This window comes from Anopheles gambiae, chromosome 2 (genome assembly GCF_943734735.2).
Source record: "Anopheles gambiae chromosome 2, idAnoGambNW_F1_1, whole genome shotgun sequence".
NCBI lineage: Eukaryota > Metazoa > Arthropoda > Insecta > Diptera > Culicidae > Anopheles > Anopheles gambiae.
Window position 1 is genome coordinate 67,148,083 of NC_064601.1, and position 18,783 is coordinate 67,166,865.

Consider the following 18,783-nt stretch of genomic DNA (forward strand, 5'->3'; position numbering starts at 1 on the left):
TCTGCAATATTTGAAAGCAGAAATCGTAGCTGTTTCAGCCATGAAAATGTGTCCTGGCTATTCGGTGTTGATTTTAAGGCACTTCCGTAAAAATTATGACCTAGCCAGATGTCATGAAATGTCCCATATATATCTTAGGGCGATTTTTCGGTTTCTCCTTATGCTGAAGCTGCTGGTGTACTTTTGGCTGATAGAGCTAGGCAACTGAAGATAAATTGCTATCTCTTAGATCTTAAGAGCAACGATAAAGGCATGCAGCGGTCCAAAAAACGAGTGATTTTGATTGCGAAAAAGACAGTAGCTGTGAAGCCTTTTCACAGCAAATGGAGATGACATTTTATGGAACAGAAGGTAAAAAACACCGAATAAAGGAGAAACCGTTACACAAAACAACGACACACAAGACCATCTATCAATACAGTAGATAGAAATGTGCGAAACGAAATTGCCTGCATGCTGGGGGTTGATGCGAAAGTGCCTTAGGTAAGGTAGGGCAAGCGTCAGAATCAGAAAATCGGAAGCTCTTAACTATCTGCAAGCAGCATTAGAAAAAAGGGCTTCATTGCCGTTGGGAGCTTGCTAATGAAGCGTTTGTGTAAAGCAACAGACAGCTAAATGTGCCTTAGGATCAAGATGGAAACATATTTGTTTGAACTTTTCTGTAGAACTGTGAAATGAAACTTTTACCCTCGCAACGAAGTGGTTTGGGTTCGGTTTCGGTGAGCAGTGTATAATATATAAAGCAATTCATAGTTTCAGATGCGGCTGCTTTGCTATCTTCACGGCAGATAGAGTTTAACGGCAAGTTTTAATGAAGAAATAACGCAATGAGCCATCATTTGATGTAGATTAAGGAAAAAAGAAAGTCGAAATCGAATCATATTGTATGTATATTGTACATTGTGCAATACAAACAAGCAAGCACAGGTTCCACTAAACTAAATTAACTGTACACCACATTCACATGAACAGGAAGTGGAATGAAATGGCTCTGATGCAGAAAGGGCGATAATAGAAATACATTGAAATATTCGATGAAGTACCAAACCCACCGTTTGGTGCCCTCCTTCATTCTCCTTCGCTCCGAGCTTGCAAGAAGCTTGGTGGCTTGGAACGAAGCAAAGTTGTTGTAGGTTTTAAGCGAAAACTTTCCAGAAAACGTTGTGAAGAAGTGGTTATCTTCATCAAACGGAAAATACGGAGTTTGTAGAAAACTTTTTTCCTCGGCTTGCCGGAACAAAAACTGTACCAATGCACAATAAGTAGAAAAGGGCAATGCTGTTGATTGGCGGTAGAAACGAGAAAATCCTTATGTGCAAACGGCCTGGTACACCGTTAGAACTGGCGTAGAAAGTATCTGTTGAACGACAACAAGAGCAATTTCAAGAACATTTACCTTGCGAGAAGGCTCATTTCGGCAAAAAATCGCTAGGAAAAAGGTTGAATGTCTATAATTCAATTGTGTCCGTTTTTGTGTACCTCAGCACACTTGAGATGTATAGAAAGGGATTATGGTTTTTGTTAGATAGCTCGAAACGAAATGGATGTTGTTTCGTACTGAAACGTTCAACGATCTCAGATCGACAGCGTGGACTAGCAGATAGTGAGTTTATGTAAGAGCTCACTGCTCTAGGAAGGTAGCTTAAGTGTTTTTTCCGAGGCAACGGAATATCTTCGCTTTTTGGAACTACTTGGCGTCACAACGTACGTGGTCTTAGGTTGTACATACTAATTAGACTTATTTGGTCATTTAGTTTCATAGTTATTTATGTAAAATATGTTACCTGTATTAAAGTTGTTGATGAATAGCTTGACCAAAGACTATCAGGTTTTTGGCAATTATTTTCAAACTCAATAATTTAAGAGAGTGTTATTTGAACCATATTTGTATTCGTTCAAGCTTTCGTTAGAATTTTTGTAAGTTTTTTATCCAGCGTTTTTTTGTTTGTTTTGAAATCTATCACTAAGGACTGCCGAGCAATTAGCTATGGCCTAGATAATCAAAACAAATTTGTCACTCTATCTTCTGCTTTGTGCGAATTTGTCTCATGCATAATGCTCCCGCAGCTTGGGGCTGATAGTGTCAATAAGCTTGGTAAATTGTACAGATAGTGAACATGCTTACCAATCCCATAAGAAAGACGACAGTGTGCGAGGCAATCAGAATCCATTCGCCCGTCGAAGGATAGATGTAATCCATCAACAGCTGTCGGTACTCGCTGTATGTGAGATTGCAAAAGTCCGGATCGCCAACGCAAGTAACGTTGTGATCGATGAAACAGTTCTCGTTGTACTCCATCTGATCCGAATCGTCGTCGCACAGCACATCGTTATGGTCGTTTAGGTCCACTGCTGGATAGCTGTGGGTGGTATGATTATCCTCGAGCGGTGACTGGAGTGTGGCTAATTCCAGGTCCTTCAGTATCCAGAATGCGGAACCGTTCGCCGTATAGCTGTGGTTGGAAGCGAACGGAACTAGCAGGTCCTTCGCGGGGTTGACATTGCTTGCGTTGGTCATTAATGTTGGTGGCCGCTCCCGGTTCGTGGTACAATTTCCGTCCATCGATCCAGGATCTTGGCAAATAGGGCTGGCTCCATTGTCTGCCCACGCCTGAGCCGGTGCTAATGTATGCCTTAGCGACGTACTTTGTGTTTTGCTCAAATCACGCCGGAACAGGAAATGTTTTTCCACCGTTTCCAACGGGATGTGCGAATCGGAGGGTAATGTATGGGGGGTTTGCCCTAGCCGGTACAAACTTGTTACGCTTGACGGTGAATCGACCCTCGTACGGAGAGTCTCAGCAACCTTTACGCTGCTTCTTCCGTGTCCCTCGTGGTACACAAAATGTGCGGATGAGCCGCTGCTTTGAGCGGCATGGTCAAGCGAACTTGTCAACAGTGTCACCGGGCTGTCAGCGGAACCAGCGAACGGTGACCATGGGTTTGGTTCCGGTGGCCGCCACTCGTTGCTGTTCTTCGCGGCCCAGTCCCCGTTGCGTACCGCTCCGATGGATATGTAGCATACGTGAATCAGCAGCAGCTTTGTCCAGAATGTCCACGAAGCGGCGCAATACATGGTCGAGCGAAAGTGCCAACTTTTATGCCAAGGACTACGACGATAGGAATCCACTGCCATGTAGGAGCTGATCACAGACTTTTTGCGATATGTCGGGATGACTAGAGTTATTTTCAAACAATGAAATATAGTATATCACGACCTAGTGTGGCTAACTCTACTGCTCAAACACCATGTGCGATGTAATGTAAAATTCGATTTGGTTACATTCGCATGGAAAGCTTGCGATGATAATATGCCGGGGTGATGTAGGGGAATGTCCAGAATGTCAATCGGCTTCAAGGAATGTACGCACAATCAAATGCCTGGATAGAAAAAAAAACAACGATAACAACAAACGATTATTATTATTGGAAACTAAGAAGATAGACTGAACAGTTAATTATGAATTGTAATATTAAATAGCTATATAGCATATCTATCAAAAGTAATAGTTAAAAAACCAACCGCTAGTAATTCACCACACAAAAAAAAGTTCCTTCACTACACCACATATTGTTGAAAACATCCAAAACTAAAATGGAATAATATTTGGCGCAGCATAAATATCATCAAATTGACATCAGATCAAAAAGGAAGCAAATTGTATCTCCTTGTGAACCAAAAGGTCTGCACTCAGGAGCGTAGATACAAATATACCTTGGCAACTCATCCAAATTGTGAGAAATGTGGATGTAGTGAGGACCTACAACATAAAATGAAAGAATGTAAAGATGGGATACAAAAATGGTAAATATTCTGCAAATTAATCACATAACTAAATATTAAAATACCATTCGGTAATATGCTTTGTTAAGCAGAACTTTCAAAAATGAAAATCGGCCGCAGTTCTATGAAATGGTAATATAATAATTATTAAATGCAGTAAAGTAAAGTTGAAGTTTTTCTTCAAGATATTTTTTTATTTATTTAATTTAACATTATAATAACTTTGACCGTATTTTCGACACATTGCGTTTTGACTAATTGCATAAAGACATAAAGGAAATGATTTCTTTTGTGTACTGTTTTGATTCAAATCTTTGTTATACTTATATACGAGTTAAGTGCGTAATAGAACACATGCCGATTTATTATGACTGAATTTGTAATAGGGTCTATTTTTAAATAAAACATGCAATACATACAATGGTGAAGCCAACAATACGGGAAATGGAAATGAAATAGCTATATATTTAATGAAGGGTCTGGTATTGACAGTAGTTAATGTGATACCCGCTTCTATCGGATATCGAAAATATGACGCAAATGTTATGTAAGCATAGGGATGAAGCAGTAGTACAATGAAATGAATTACATTTCTTTCTGTCACGAACCTCTTTAAAATAGAACCTCTATAGGAACCTGAACAGCTTATTTTAATTTTACAACCCTTTAATGTTCTGAAATCTTTATCCGAACTTCAATTAAGAGTGTAATTGAATTCTTCAGACCTACGTTAAATGAGTTTATTAGATTATAACTACATGTTGTGCTACGTACTACGTCTACTCAACATTCAACCCTAAACTAGGCATAAAACCCATGTAAGTTCAAACAATTGCTGGAAAATTCAACACATAAAAATAGTAAGGAAGTTCCCAATTTGATTGAACAAAGTGTCCACAAATACATCGAGTACATGTAACAATAGTAGTGCAGTTTGTAGTGATACAGATGTGTTTTAATGGATTTAAAGTGTTAAGAAAAAAAATAACGAATATTTCAACACAAAGCAATTGGAATATATCAATGGAACTTGGCCTTTGTTTGGTAAATAACTTACAGAAAACTCATTTCTGTTGCTTCTTTTTCTTTGGCAAAACAAACGATGTTGGTCAAGGTCTGCCTGCACTCACTAGCGAAGTGAGCTTGGCTTTCAATAACTTATTGTTATGTATGTATGTATGGGGGCACGGTCTATTCGGGGCTTGAACCCATGACGGACATGTTGTTAAATAGTACGAGTTGACCATCGAGGTACCATCAGACCGGCCCATTTCTGTTGCTTATTTGAGTGAAAACAGTATGACCTATCATACATATCCTGGAAAAAAATCTAAAATGTGCTGTTTTTACTGATTTCATGACTATAACCGCATCTTCCTATAGATGCTTGTTTTGTGTACCTATAGAGGCACTATGATAAAAACACTTTGAAATACATAAGTATGGTCAAAATGCAATGAATTTTAGTAAATCAATAATATTTCATAACAGTTATGTTAAAAAAACTAATAATTGCTTTGTTGTGTGGTCATTTAGAATGTTAGTAAAAATATGAGTTTCGTTATGAAAACCTAAGGATTTTGGAAAAAAATGTTAACACATTTCATAAAATAATGAATTTTTGGTCCATATGTAACGGAATGACCCCATTTAACATTTAAACCCTTCGTGAAAGACCAAAGAACATTTCGCAATAACATAAATGACTTAATTAACTTTTAAATTATCATATGGAACGCATTTTAGTGCAATACCACCACTATTTACCACATTTAACCTAGTAAAATTACAAAAGCATTTTTCCATCTCAACTCAAGGATAAAATAACTTGCTTAACGTTGAAAACGTACCCTGACTCATGAGGGTTGTTTAAGGATAATATTAAAGTGGCATAGTACATTTACGAGTAATCCGACATGAAGGTTCGGATTGAAAGCTTTGATTCGATTTGTGACACGTTATCCTGTTTGTGAAAATTGAATTTTGTACCTTAGGTATCGTTTGCTGTTTGTACCAATCTTGAATCTAGTCAAATTATATGTAATCTAATTTCATTATTATGGAATTATCTGTTACGGGTGCCCGCAAAGTTTCGTTCTATAGTGATGCCCAGAACTTTGTAATTGGTAGAGCAAAATAGAAAAGAAATTCTCTACTACCTGTTACAAGTGGTTATAATTTCTATGAACTTCTCATCTTTAAGTTTACCAGATTTTTTTATTAAACATTTCTCCAGACCTCTGCAGTAATATATTTATGTTGTTTTGTGTTAGAAAAATAGTTTTTGTAAATTATTGAACAGTCTATTCAATTAATTTAAGTTCAATTCTGTGTGGTTTTTTTGGTATTTTACCGTTGCAAAACTTTTTTATATACTATGTTAATGTCGTTTTTGTACTAGTTTCTCATAAATTTGGAACTAAAATAGTTGTGCGCATTATATTATGTTTCATAAACTAGTTATTTAACTATAAAAGTGATGATGTGATTAAAGTTTATTCTTGCTATTGTTAATCTTTGCTAACAAATGTTTATGTAATCTGTGCTTCGCAATGAACTATACTTAAGTGTCCGGTTTAAATCTTAGAAATATAGCTCTGAAGTGATATATCAGAAGTGATTCTAACAAGTCAAGCGGCAAAACATGCTTGGAAGATCAAATCCCGAATGAATGAAATCAGACAAGTGAGCTAACAGTGAATATAAATTATTCGATTTTAGCTAGAGGACCTTGCTAATCTATGATATTTCCACATTAATCCCCGTACAAATTTATTAGTCTACAACCATTGCGCTTTGCAAAGGCTCCTTAACTACACTCTGGTAGAATAATCAAGAGCACATTGCTAATTGGATCAAGAAAGGGCGAAGTTTTGCAAGAATCCATCGTTTGATGTGGTTTTGCAGGACTTTGGTAATATACTATTAATAATCCATGATAAGCTCAAAAATCTAATTGGTTAATGTAATTGTCCGAAAATTATTGTGGTATATCAGTCAATTGCCATTAAAATTTAAAATCCTACCCATACAAAAAGCCAAACTGGGTGTACATTAAATTCAGAAATTGAACTTTTATATGATGTTTATTGTGCATTGTTGAGCAGCTCAAAGATGATATTTCAGTTTCTAATCGGTTAAAGTCCCAAACAACAATTTACATAGCATTTTACAGTAAGTTTAGGTTGGGAGCATTCTTGACAGACAGCAATCATCTGCATGTATTTCACAAACGCGTTTTTTTTGGTGTGTTGTGAGACCTAGGCTGTAAACTTACCCTAGAGGAATTGTGCGAAAGTTAATTAAACGAATTCAATGGAATACTGTTTAACATTTATCAATATCTTGGCTCGTAAAAGAGCACTGGGTTATTTGATATTCTAGAAGCCCATGAATCAATTATTTAGCACCTCAATTGATGGACGACTCAAACGAACTCTACAATTTTTGGCAATTTATTTTCTTTCATAAAGCAACTATACTCAAAAACCCCCTTTTCTGTAAACAATGTGCAAATAATTGTCTGTTTCATTATTGAATCTTCTAAACACATCAGATTCCATGTTTCATGTTATGATATGAGCTTCAAACGCCATATATGAATGTTTCTAAATCATATCATGTAGGATTTGAAGTATAATGTTTCTTTTCTATAACGTCCATCGTATACTCTGACACAATAATGTACTCAATTTTTTAACAGACAGTTTGACAAATGTGGACTGTATTTTTTGTAGCACTTCTATTTGTTTTGATTGTCATTTGGATGTACCAGCCATTGAAGGCAACGCAACTTGGAACTTGCTAAAAAGTAAACGTTTGGCATGAAAGGCCATTCCTATCACGGGTCATTGCTGTTAAAGGTGGAAGTCTTTTGTTGTTCCAATCACAAAAAGATCTTACACAGTTCAGATAGAAAGAAGAATCACACTTTACTTTGTCTTCTTAATAGCTTTAGTCTTACTTTGGTCAGATCATGACGTTCGAATTCCCCTTGACATTATTTTCCCGAGTTGTGTTGATATTTGTCTTTTCGATTACCTTCCCACCAGCCTTTAAATGTGCCGTTTTCTAGCCTTTTGCGAACCAGCCATCCGAACCTAAAGGGCATTCGCGTATCCTGGAAATCCTTTATCAAGCATGGATTCCGGAATGAGAGAAATAAACTCTGTGGGGTGGGTAGACATCGGTGTCGTAAATTTAAAATCGTTTATTTTTTCAATTTATTATATTTTTATGGTGTACTCTTTATGACCCCTTTTTACAGCTCCGTGGCAGAAGATTGGCGCCCAAGGAGAGCCGGCAGATACTGTATTTGGAGCGACTTTTTTCTTGTTGCAATGTACAAGAGACGGTTTATCTACTTTGCACGCCGTAATATGTCTATAAACATGTTGAAATGATTTACATTTCAACCGATTTTCTGGTCAATGGACAATAAAGAATGCCAAATCGTCTGCGGTTGAATGCTGTACAAGAGGCGTGTTATGGAAAATACGACCACATTATTGTTAAAGCAAAAGAATAAGCGTGTGATGGATGAGGTTAATCATCTGATCAGATAATTTGAATTTGTGAGTCGCCAATGAGAAATATAAAAAATGGGAAACTGGAAAAGAAACATGATTGATGTGGGTATAAGATTTTAGTTATTTATTATATTGCAACACAGCACCCATAAGCTTTTAAATATTTAATATGTGTTGACGTTTAAATTGTATGAGCATATAAGTTACTTTTTTTATTCCGGAGTAACGCCCCCAAAAGATCGTACTGCTGAATACATTGCAATTTAGCACTATAACAATGAAAGTAAAATTAATAACTATTAGACAATTACGCTGCAAAAAACGTTGCCTGAGAAAGATAGGATCTGTTTTACAGTATAACTGGGTAGCAAGCCAAACAAACATGTTTTTGTTCTAGTGGATTCAACTACTTCAATTGCATGTGCCATAGCGAGAAGTGCACGTCTATTTTGCTGGCAGAATAATGTATGCTGGTGAAATTGTGAGGAATTACACACGAATCATTAGGAGAAAGGATATCCAGTACGTATGTACTGTTTAATGACGAAATAATGGTAGAATACAATGTTTTGTTCGCTTATCTAACAAAGAACATCAATTGTTGGTATGACTGAATAGATCTCTCCCACGCGATGTGCTTTCAATTTTTGAAAATCGTATTTCATGAGATTTTGTCTTTCTTTTTTTGGTCATCAAATTGACGTGATAACAATATGGAAACGGCAACGGTGGAAAATGAGGACCGGTTGAATGATATACTCAGCCAAATATGAGGTATACAGTGAAGTTAATTTAAAAAAAGCACTCTTTCATTTTTGGGCAAACATATCATGCCTGTATTGAACCAGAACCTGTACTCTATTGAAACAGAACGATTATTATATTGCCCGAACATTTGCATGATATCGAGACACGATAAAAAAATCAAAAAGTATAAAAGTTGTACTTCTGTATCAATGCTATAAAACAATACTGTACTGGCTGAACTTCAACGGATTCGTTTGAAATCCGAATAGATATTTAATCTTTTACGGCAAGCCTGAGGCCCACATGCGGCTAGCGGAACAATTTTAAATGATCATTGAACATTTGATATAACAGATTACATCAAGTTTCAATATTACCTGAGATTCAATGGTAGTAATTTAATGCGATTTAATGATTTATCATCATTAACTCGGTTATTAACTCAGATATTTGCCCGATTTCCCACAATTGCACAAATGCTTGTGCACAAATGCATGCTTTTTAAATTGTTGATTTCGCTCATTTGACGTAACAACTGACCAGAGCTTCGTTTTGCCTATTTGGCATAGCGACCTATGGACATGCCGGCCTATATAGGCTTTGAGTGTTATTTAGTACCACGCAGCCGGATAGTCAGTCCATGCTAGGGGGCGGACGGTCCATTCTAGGATTGAACCCACGACAGGCATACTGTTAAGTCGTGAAAGTTGACGACTATACTACGTGATCGGATTCTTTCTAGGTGCATCTAGAAATTTGTGGAGCATAGCGATGCATCGTGCGTAGGGAAAAATCGGAACGTTACGTGCACTATCGTGCGTTCTCGAAAAGACTAGTTGCAGAATTTGCTAATATTCTAATATTGCTTCTAAGATTATATGTAGGCTAAATACAGTTTTTGCTGGGAGGATGATATCTAATAATAATAATGACAGCTGTTGAAAAACATCTTGAAAATTTTGAATAATTTTGTTCACATTGAAAACTGAGCCGGAAAACAGGGAAATTGTCATATCGTCATGCCAGGACGACTTTGCTACAAATGATTTAAAGAGTATCTTACAAATTTGTAAAGCAAAATTAAGATTACCTACTATTTATATCAATACACATGAATTTCAAATGACATCACACTTACTTTTCTTATTATTGTTTTGTTGGAAAAGTATTTAAAATGGTATGATGTTGCATTTTTATTTTCATACCGTTAAATTTTGGAACCATTACCATTTACTGTTCTGAAATAAATAAAACTATAATAGTTTTCACAATCATAAAGACTAACAAAGACTCACATTCGCATGTAATTGCCGGTTAGTCGTATTGCTAAGGTGTCCCAGCAAAAAAAAATGTTATGCTCCAACAGAAAAAGTTTATTATGAATCTCATTGTACATCATTATCTCTAGCTTTCTCCGATAGATTAATCTGGCCTGCGTTTGCTCTGTGATGAAGCACAACCCGCTACTGCATAAAACAGAAATTAGTACTAATGATGTTCGAATTGAAACGCTTTCTTTACAAATAATGAGAGCGTAGATTAATATGAAATGAACCCTAGTCGACATCTTCTCCTTATTGTCATTCAACAAGCGTTAGACGGACGAAGGAACTAATTAATGGAAAAAGGGTCGATCTCGTTTGTTTCTGTTCTATTTTACATCTTACCTTGCTTATGTTGTGTTTTGTTTATCAGTTACTTTGTGTTCTAATAATAGCAAAAACAAAAATGAAAAAAGCAGTGGGTTGAGCATTAAGAAAACTCTCACATAAAATATCGTTTATAATGGGTACGATTCGGTTTTGCTACTATAACTTCGTAAACATATTATACACTTTAAAAGAATTTTTTTTTTCAAATTTACAATTCGTTTTATCTCGCACCGACCAGTTCGGTTTATTCGTTTTAAAACACCTGTACACAAAACATATGGTATAAGTTTGATTTATGAAAATGTACGATCTAAAGCATGACCCACTTGTGTACCATTCATTAAATGCATTCAATGCATAATCCAACTAGTCCTCTGATTCAAAATCTGCTATCTTATACTGCAACGTTTGCCCGCATCTACACCATTTGCGCTGCACATAGCGTGAGCAGCTGTCGGGCAATATGGTGGAAGCGCACATAACAAAAGGGAAATTATTACTAGACATTATCTAAAAAAAGAAACGCTAAAGTAGGAATGTGGGAGGAAGTTGAACATTCTTAAATTATTAATCGTCCGAATGCACGTAATGGTGAATAATACGGTGTATTTCCGCAGAAAACGAAATCGCCATATTTTACAATAGCATTGTAGATGTGTAATAAATCCCATAGAACATTCTGCACATTCTTCCGGGGGTTGAGATTTCTAATTATTTAAATTATGTATTCCAATTATTGTTAACATCAAATACCATACAATTTAATATTTTAGGTACGAGCATCACAACAATTCAGTTTGTTTCATTAATAATGTATATAAAATGTATCTCATCAAATCACTGATAAACTTAACGATTTCTAGGAAAGAAATAACATAAATCGTGGTTTAAAACAGAGGTTGGAAGAGTTCTGCTCGGCAGATAAATTTGCAATTTTATTTGCACAGAGCCATAGGAGCACATGAACAGAAAACGTATTTTATTTATATTTTTTACTTTCTTGATTAACATTCCCGACAGGAATCGAACCACGTATGGCATTGTAGAAGTTTCATTTGACTACGCGAATATAAAAATATGTTATAAACTGTATTTCTGGCAATAGATCAGTTATCGTTACTGTTTACTGTTTAGTTTTTTTTTCTTATTCTTATTTGATTAACTTATGTATTGATAACTCTTGTAAAATAAGGCTTGCAAAATGGGTTGTAGTTTTTGTTGCAAAATTAGCATATTTTGTATATTTTGTATAGTGTTAGTTTGTATATTTTATTCAAAATATGTTTTGTTTTGTATTAAATTAAACAAAGTTTCAAAAAATATCAGGCTTTTTTTCATTCCAATTCCAAACCACACAACCTTTTTTATTCATTCGTACTTGCCGAACATTGAAAAGCTTGCCAGCCCCTGGTTTAAAACATATGTCTATCTTTCTTGTTTCATTCTTGACCCTGCTCTTTGACATTGGCTCGCGGGGTACCCCTTTTGTACTTTTACTACTTTATCGTTCCGGGTTGAGCGTAGCGTTCTTACTCATACAGTGCTCATGACCCTCTGTTCGTTCGATACCATCGTACAATAGAATTTATTTTCACACAGTATAGGTGTAGTTTGTACGTGTTTGTTTTTGCATTGAATCTTTTTATTTGTATACCAAATTGTTCACTAGCTTCTAGTGAGTTCAAGTACATTGACTCGTTTGTAGAGACTTATCCTCCAAGCTCCGGTATAATGCACGCTCATCGAACGTTCTATTAGAACGATTTGGAATAAATATTTACCGATGAGACCCAGTCGTAGACACGATATATGGTAAGAGATTGAGGAGTGCAATTGACTTGATGGTGCTGTTTGATGAACTTCCAGTGAACTTGTGGTGCGTGAAAGCCACAATAGTAATGGTAAGAGCTCTACATCTGGTCTCTAACGCCCACCAGGTCAACTTTAAGATGGTAGTGACCGATTTACACAGTAGTTGACGGTCATTTGTAATGGAATTTCCGCATTCACCCTCGATGAAGACGAAAACTCGTTTCGCCCGAACCTGCTTAGTGTTGTCCGTGGTACGTGAGCCTCATTTAGTATGTTAATGTAGTTTGTTATAAAACAATCAATACTTCACAGTAGTTATTTACGTGGTGTACATCCCCTACTACGCTGTCGTTCAAGCCGCTACACGTAGTACGCTCTAGTCGACTTGCGTTCATTTGTCGACGGAACGCCGACGAGTTCGAAGCGTTAGTTAGTTAAAATCGGCCTGCAAACATTATTACGAACTACGGCTAGTGGGCTTGCAATTGCCAGTGAAAGTGTTTCAGCATTTGCGATTGTGTGTGAGTGTTTGTGTGCAAAAGTGCACGTGAGCAAGTGAGTTTTTGAACGACTCTGTGTCTGTGTCTAAAGCGTCGGACGATCGAAGATGATGCAGCAAAAGTGCCCGAATATACCAGCGGTGTTTGCTGAGGCGGATGTGTTCATTACCGGGGGTACGGGATTTATGGGAAAAGTGCTTATCGAGAAGTTGTTGCGATCATGTCCCCAGATTGCTCGTGTTTTTGTGCTGATGCGTGCTAAAAGGGGCAAGTCACTCGAGGATCGGCTAAAACTGATCACAGATGGTGTGGTATGTATGCGCTTACAATTCATACCCCCTTTAATGAGTTGCAGTGCAATCTCTCATGCTTTGATAAATGTTTCTATTAACGCACACTAATAGCATACTGCTGTATATTTGAATTGATTCTAGCTGTTTGATATGCTAAAGCGCGAGAATCCAGAAGTGCTAAAAAAAATACAGCCGATCGAAGGTGATTGCACGATGTTGAAGTTGGGCATGTCCCCCGATAGCATGGAACGCATGAAAGATGTGCAATTCGTGTTCCACGCAGCAGCTAGTGTACGCTTTGATGATCCGTTGAAAGATGCCATCTTGATCAACACTCGCAGCACACGGGAAGTTTTAGATTGGGCCAAAACACTTCGTAAACTCCGAGCTGTTGTACATGTTTCAACAACATACTGTAATCCGGAGCTAATGCACGTGGAAGAGAAGATCTACCCACCAAAGATGGACTGGAGGGAAGCGATTCGTTTGGCGGAAATGTTTGATAACGCTCTCTTGGAAACAGTGAAAGAAAAGTGAGTATTGCGGTTCATACAAGGAATCTCGTCGCCATTAGCCGTTATCAACAATTGTCTAATGATCAATGGAATTCTTTTCGATCGATACAGATTAACGCAGTTTGCCCCAAATACGTACACCTATACCAAAGCACTAGCTGAACAGATCTGCTATGAGTACCGCAACGACATCCCTCTCGTCGTTTTTCGACCGTCAATTGTGACCAATACAGAAACTGAGCCCCTCATGGGATGGGTGGATAATTTCAATGGTCCCATAGGATTGCTGCTTGGCTGTGCCTCCGGTGTAGTAAGGACAGGATTGCTCGATCTAGAGAAACGTATCAACTGCATTCCAGTTGACGTAAGCATTAAGGCAATCATCGTAGCTGCCTGGAAACGAGCTACTACAGATGAACAGGGAACACTTCCGGTGTACAATAGTGCCGCGGAGCCTGAGAAGACGATAAACTACGGCACAATGTTGTACGACGGTAAAGTGCTATTCGATCGCACACCTTTGAGCAACATGCTGTGGGCTCCCGGCGGCACTACAACTTCAAATAAGTACTGCTTCTATCTCGTATTTTTCTGTTGTCAATTGCTGCCGGCCATAATTGTGGATACTCTATTGCGAGTTGCCGGGAAGGTACCATTGTATGTATCATGTGACTATCCACATTGTGCTGTGTGTGCTATACATGAAACGAAAACTAATTATCCTTTTTACTCTACATTCCTGCAGTTTGCTGAGGCTGAATCGTAAAATTTTCGACGCACAAGTTTCCCTAAGATATTTCATGAACAACGAATGGGTGTTTAAAACCGAGAATTTCAAGGAGCTTGAGTATACATTAACTGCTGACGATAGGTAAATGTGTTGTAATGGTGCCAACATGTTGTTGTTGATCTAAATCTTAATTTCGTCTCGTTTCGTGCGCTCGACAGAAAGGACTTTTCAACCAACTATTTCGTGCGTGGAATGATGGAGTACTACGAAAGTGCTATTCTTGGCGGCCGGCGATACCTGCTGAAGGAGCCAGATGAAAATATTGCCTATGCGTTGAAAAAATACAAGCGTTTACGGGTGTTGAATTATACGCTAAAATTTGCACTATCATTCTTGATTGTGTACTTCATATACAACAAGTACATAGTGTAACAGAAGGATAGACATGTTCTAGATGTGTGCGTACTAGTACTCGGAGATAAAATGATAAAGAATATGTGGATCATATACACCTGTGTTACTTACTATCCTTTTGCATAGATTCACTGAAAATCAAGATCAGCATTATCATTCACAGCGCACACGCGGTTTGTTTGCGCACGATCATGAAGTATTGGCGTATCTAATAACAAATGACCACTTTCACGGCATGTCTACATTTCAGTCGTTTGTTTAGCAGGGTCAAACATAACAGTTTTAGAATAGCTAATCAATATGCAAAACAGTGTGTGTTTGGCCTATCGTTGCCACTTAAATCAGCAATGAATACACAAGCAGTACAATACATGCGAATGAACCAGACGACGTTTTAAGCGCGATCTGATACGTAAAACTCCCCGCAGGCCCAGTGTAAATGTCGCCTCGAAGCACTGTTTAGATTGCACTTTGGTAAGTCATGAATGTGTTAATTTTTGGCAACGGTTTGCTCCAGCTCGGTCCTTTGCATTGTCGTTACCAGAAGCAAGGAAGTAGTGGTGATGTGTATAGCATTATCTATTTTAAACTTTTATATACTGATTGTAGCAGTGAACGTGTTTTCAGCTGTTTGAAAAGATTCAAAATTGTACGCAATAAACGCAAAAGATACTGGTAAACTACCAAATTGGTTCCAATTTCAATCAAAATGATGTTGCTGAATGGTTAAAATTGCTCATTGAAGCAATATTTTGATTGCTACTAATGTGTTTATATAAATATCTGTGTGTTTCGTGGTGTGGTTTAAAAAATATAATGAGCTCAAGGAACATGATTGTCACAGCCAGCAGTGCGTACAAAGAAGAAGAAATTGAATGTCAGTTTTCTACAATAATACCTATTTTACATGAAATTGCATGATGTCATAACTTAGCTCTGGTGTATGAACCGGCTAGGACCAATCATACCTTCGAATGATTGCAAACAATTATCGCCCATCATTTCAGGGGGTGTTTGCCACTGAGGAATTAACAGGACTCAGTCTTTTACGTGCACAAAGTGAAGGCAGAGATGGTGCGAATGAAATGAAATCGTAAATCAATTACGTTTAATTTATTGCACCCATTTTTATACCACCTCTAGCACAAAAAAGCACAACAATTCCTAGGAACACGAGGCAAGCACTCGTTCCGGTGTTATGTGTTGCAAGGTGGTGGTATCAAAAAGAGGAACAGAAAACCGATCAAACTGTGAAAACTTTGCTACGATCTCAAACTGCTCCACGAAGGGCGGATTAAATACAATTTAAAGGATTTACGTTCCAGCGCATCAATCCATCAATCCTGCCTCAAGTTCCGAGAGCGATGACTTGGCTAGCCGAGCGGCTTATGTATGGTTTCTGAAGGGTCTGCAATCTTTTCCATAGCCATAACACAGTTATTCGGGGCAAAATTAGCAAGAACAACAAGAAAGATGAAAAACTTTTGCAAAAGCATCTTTATGTTTTCCTTTTTCACGCTTTGCAAAGTATCGCGAGGGGTATGTTTTATTCCTATTCAAATAGATTATGAGCATCTCACGCGAACTACACTGTTTCCCATGAGGCTTGACCCTCAAAACATGATATTCCCTATCGCGTACACTACGAGGAAGCACCGCAAGCTACACCAATTACATGCTTGCCTTGTTTTTTACGCTCAGAATGGAAAATGATTAATGAAGGGTCTTCCGTAAGGTCAGAAAACAAAAAATAGAGCACAGTTTTGATCAATGAAAGGCGCAGATGAAAGGAAAGAAGAACAAAATGACCGAAAAGCAATTTTTATCAAAAACAAAAAGATGAATTCCATTTGAGAAACACTTTACCATGGCCTGTGTTTAGAGGATTTCACTTTCTTTCTTTTTTTCTTAAAAGACGAATTATTTCAGAAAACATTCATTGATGATATTTTGAGTTTCTTTCCTCAGGTGCATGGTTTGATTTTGAAAAGTTCAAAGTGGTTTGATTATTTTAAGTTTTTTTATTTACTTAAGATGATTAAGTGAATGCATGAATTTCAAGGTATCAAAATATACTTATGGAAATGATACAGTTGTATGTACAGGTTGTATGCTTATGTACAGGTTGTATTCGAGAAATAGTATTAATGCGGACTGCAAAGAAACCGCTTGAATCGAATTTCGTGGTTTTCAAAAATATTTAATATTAAGTTATTTTTCTTGTAGTTCATAGTCAATGAATACGGAAAGCTGGATAAAAGGTACTCGGATAAACATCGTTGCAGAGTACAATTTAATATGAATGTTTCTGTGATTATTTTTACATTATTTTACAAACATGTCCTGATTTTTAAAAAATTTGCCTATCTATTAAAAGCATTTTAAATCAAATTCGCGGTAAATATTTAATTTCAACACTACATTTCGACCCTCGATTAAATTGTATAAACACTTTTCCCAAAAGAATATGCTATAGGCGAAGACTCAAGGCAAGCTAATATGCTCGATTCCGTACAACGGTTTATATCGGATAATTGCTGTACTGCGTATCGCGGAGACTACCTGTACTCGCATTAAATTGCATTATTCGGCACTACACATTTGTGTTTGCTGCTGACACACTTTTGGCCACCTGCAGTCGTCTCGAGACAAAATGGAGAGATATTTTATATTTATTTGTCCACCAAATTGGTATTATTTGCTTATTACCACACTCGTTGCACGGTTGTACGGAGCGTGTAAAGCGACAGAATAACCCCTCTGCCGGCACCAACTGTACAAAAGGTATGGAGCGCGGCGTTGAAAGCAAAACAAAAAGCATTACTAAAGTTGGAAGTAGCCGCGGCTTCCGTTTAACTTTATTAGTGCCGTGTAATGCTGCTTAGTAAACAAAGCAATCAGTGGGGTTCTTTTTTTATGATGGGCAAGCGAAGTACCCAGCTCATATGAATGTGGTAAACGAACTGGGTTAAAACTGTACGGCTAGCTGGAACACTACGCTCGCCACGTAATTTGAGGCTAATTTCGCTGGAAGGTAGAAGTTTGTTTCGGCAAACTGCACGAAACAAACAGACCAAGTGTGGGATGTGCAATATATTTATGAGCAGAGTAAAAATGAGCAATACTGAATCGGTATGTATGAATAGGGTGAACTTTGTTTGTGGAGCAGAGATTCGTATACCGAACTATGCAATAAACCCGTGCTTTGCAACGTGAAATGGTGAATGCAATGAAATGGAAGCTACTTTTGTAAAGATAAACAATCATTTCAAATATCCTGCTAGCAATGTTTTGATGATATTTTGTATGTACAATCCTGCTATCAAATTTTGTAAAAATGAATTGGATTTAAAATTACAAAAGTTTTTATTTAAAGCTGATATCGGCGCTTGGACACAAAACAAACCAAATGGTAACAATTGTGTCAAAACGTAAGCTTTATACCTTTTATTTAAACTTTTTGAATTCGCCTGGAATAGTAAAAAAATATAGTTTACCAAACGAAACCTGGCAAATTGGTCGTTTTTCTTAACAAAAAACTGGAACCAACAGTTTTATTGGCATTCCCATCGATTGTTTTGCAACTGTTTAGGTAGGTTTTTGTGAACCTTATGGAGGAAAAATCATAACTTTGCTCTTTATAATTCTTATTTACAGTTATTTATAAACAATTAGAACAATACTAAGTTTTTTTAGTGATGAAGAGAATTGCTTTTTGTTGATGTTGAAAAGCTTTTTGGCAATAATTAGCAAATGTTGCAGCATTCTGTCGCAGTCATGGCCACGCGCCTTATTATGATTTAGTTT

General features: G+C 37.2%; 2 protein-coding genes across 3 annotated transcripts in view; one reads left to right on the forward strand and one right to left on the reverse strand.

The window, feature by feature from the left end:
• The window catches only part of LOC1278440 (neuropeptide SIFamide receptor), a 59,135-nt gene that overhangs the window by 30,341 nt on the left and 10,011 nt on the right, over positions 1–18,783 (reverse strand). For both annotated transcript variants that reach the window (XM_061644894.1, XM_061644893.1), the window contains exon 2: positions 2,126–3,381. In XM_061644894.1, the coding sequence (XP_061500878.1) occupies positions 2,126–3,136 (1,011 nt within the window). In that variant the 5' untranslated portion in view covers positions 3,137–3,381. The remainder of the gene's footprint in view (positions 1–2,125; positions 3,382–18,783) is intronic.
• On the forward strand, positions 12,215–15,647 carry LOC1278439 (fatty acyl-CoA reductase wat). Its single transcript, XM_318028.5, has 5 exons — positions 12,215–13,335; positions 13,459–13,850; positions 13,944–14,489; positions 14,578–14,703; positions 14,781–15,647. Exons 1-5 carry the CDS (start codon positions 13,132–13,134, stop codon positions 14,992–14,994), a joined length of 1,482 nt encoding a protein of 493 aa, XP_318028.5. The 5' UTR covers positions 12,215–13,131; the 3' UTR covers positions 14,995–15,647.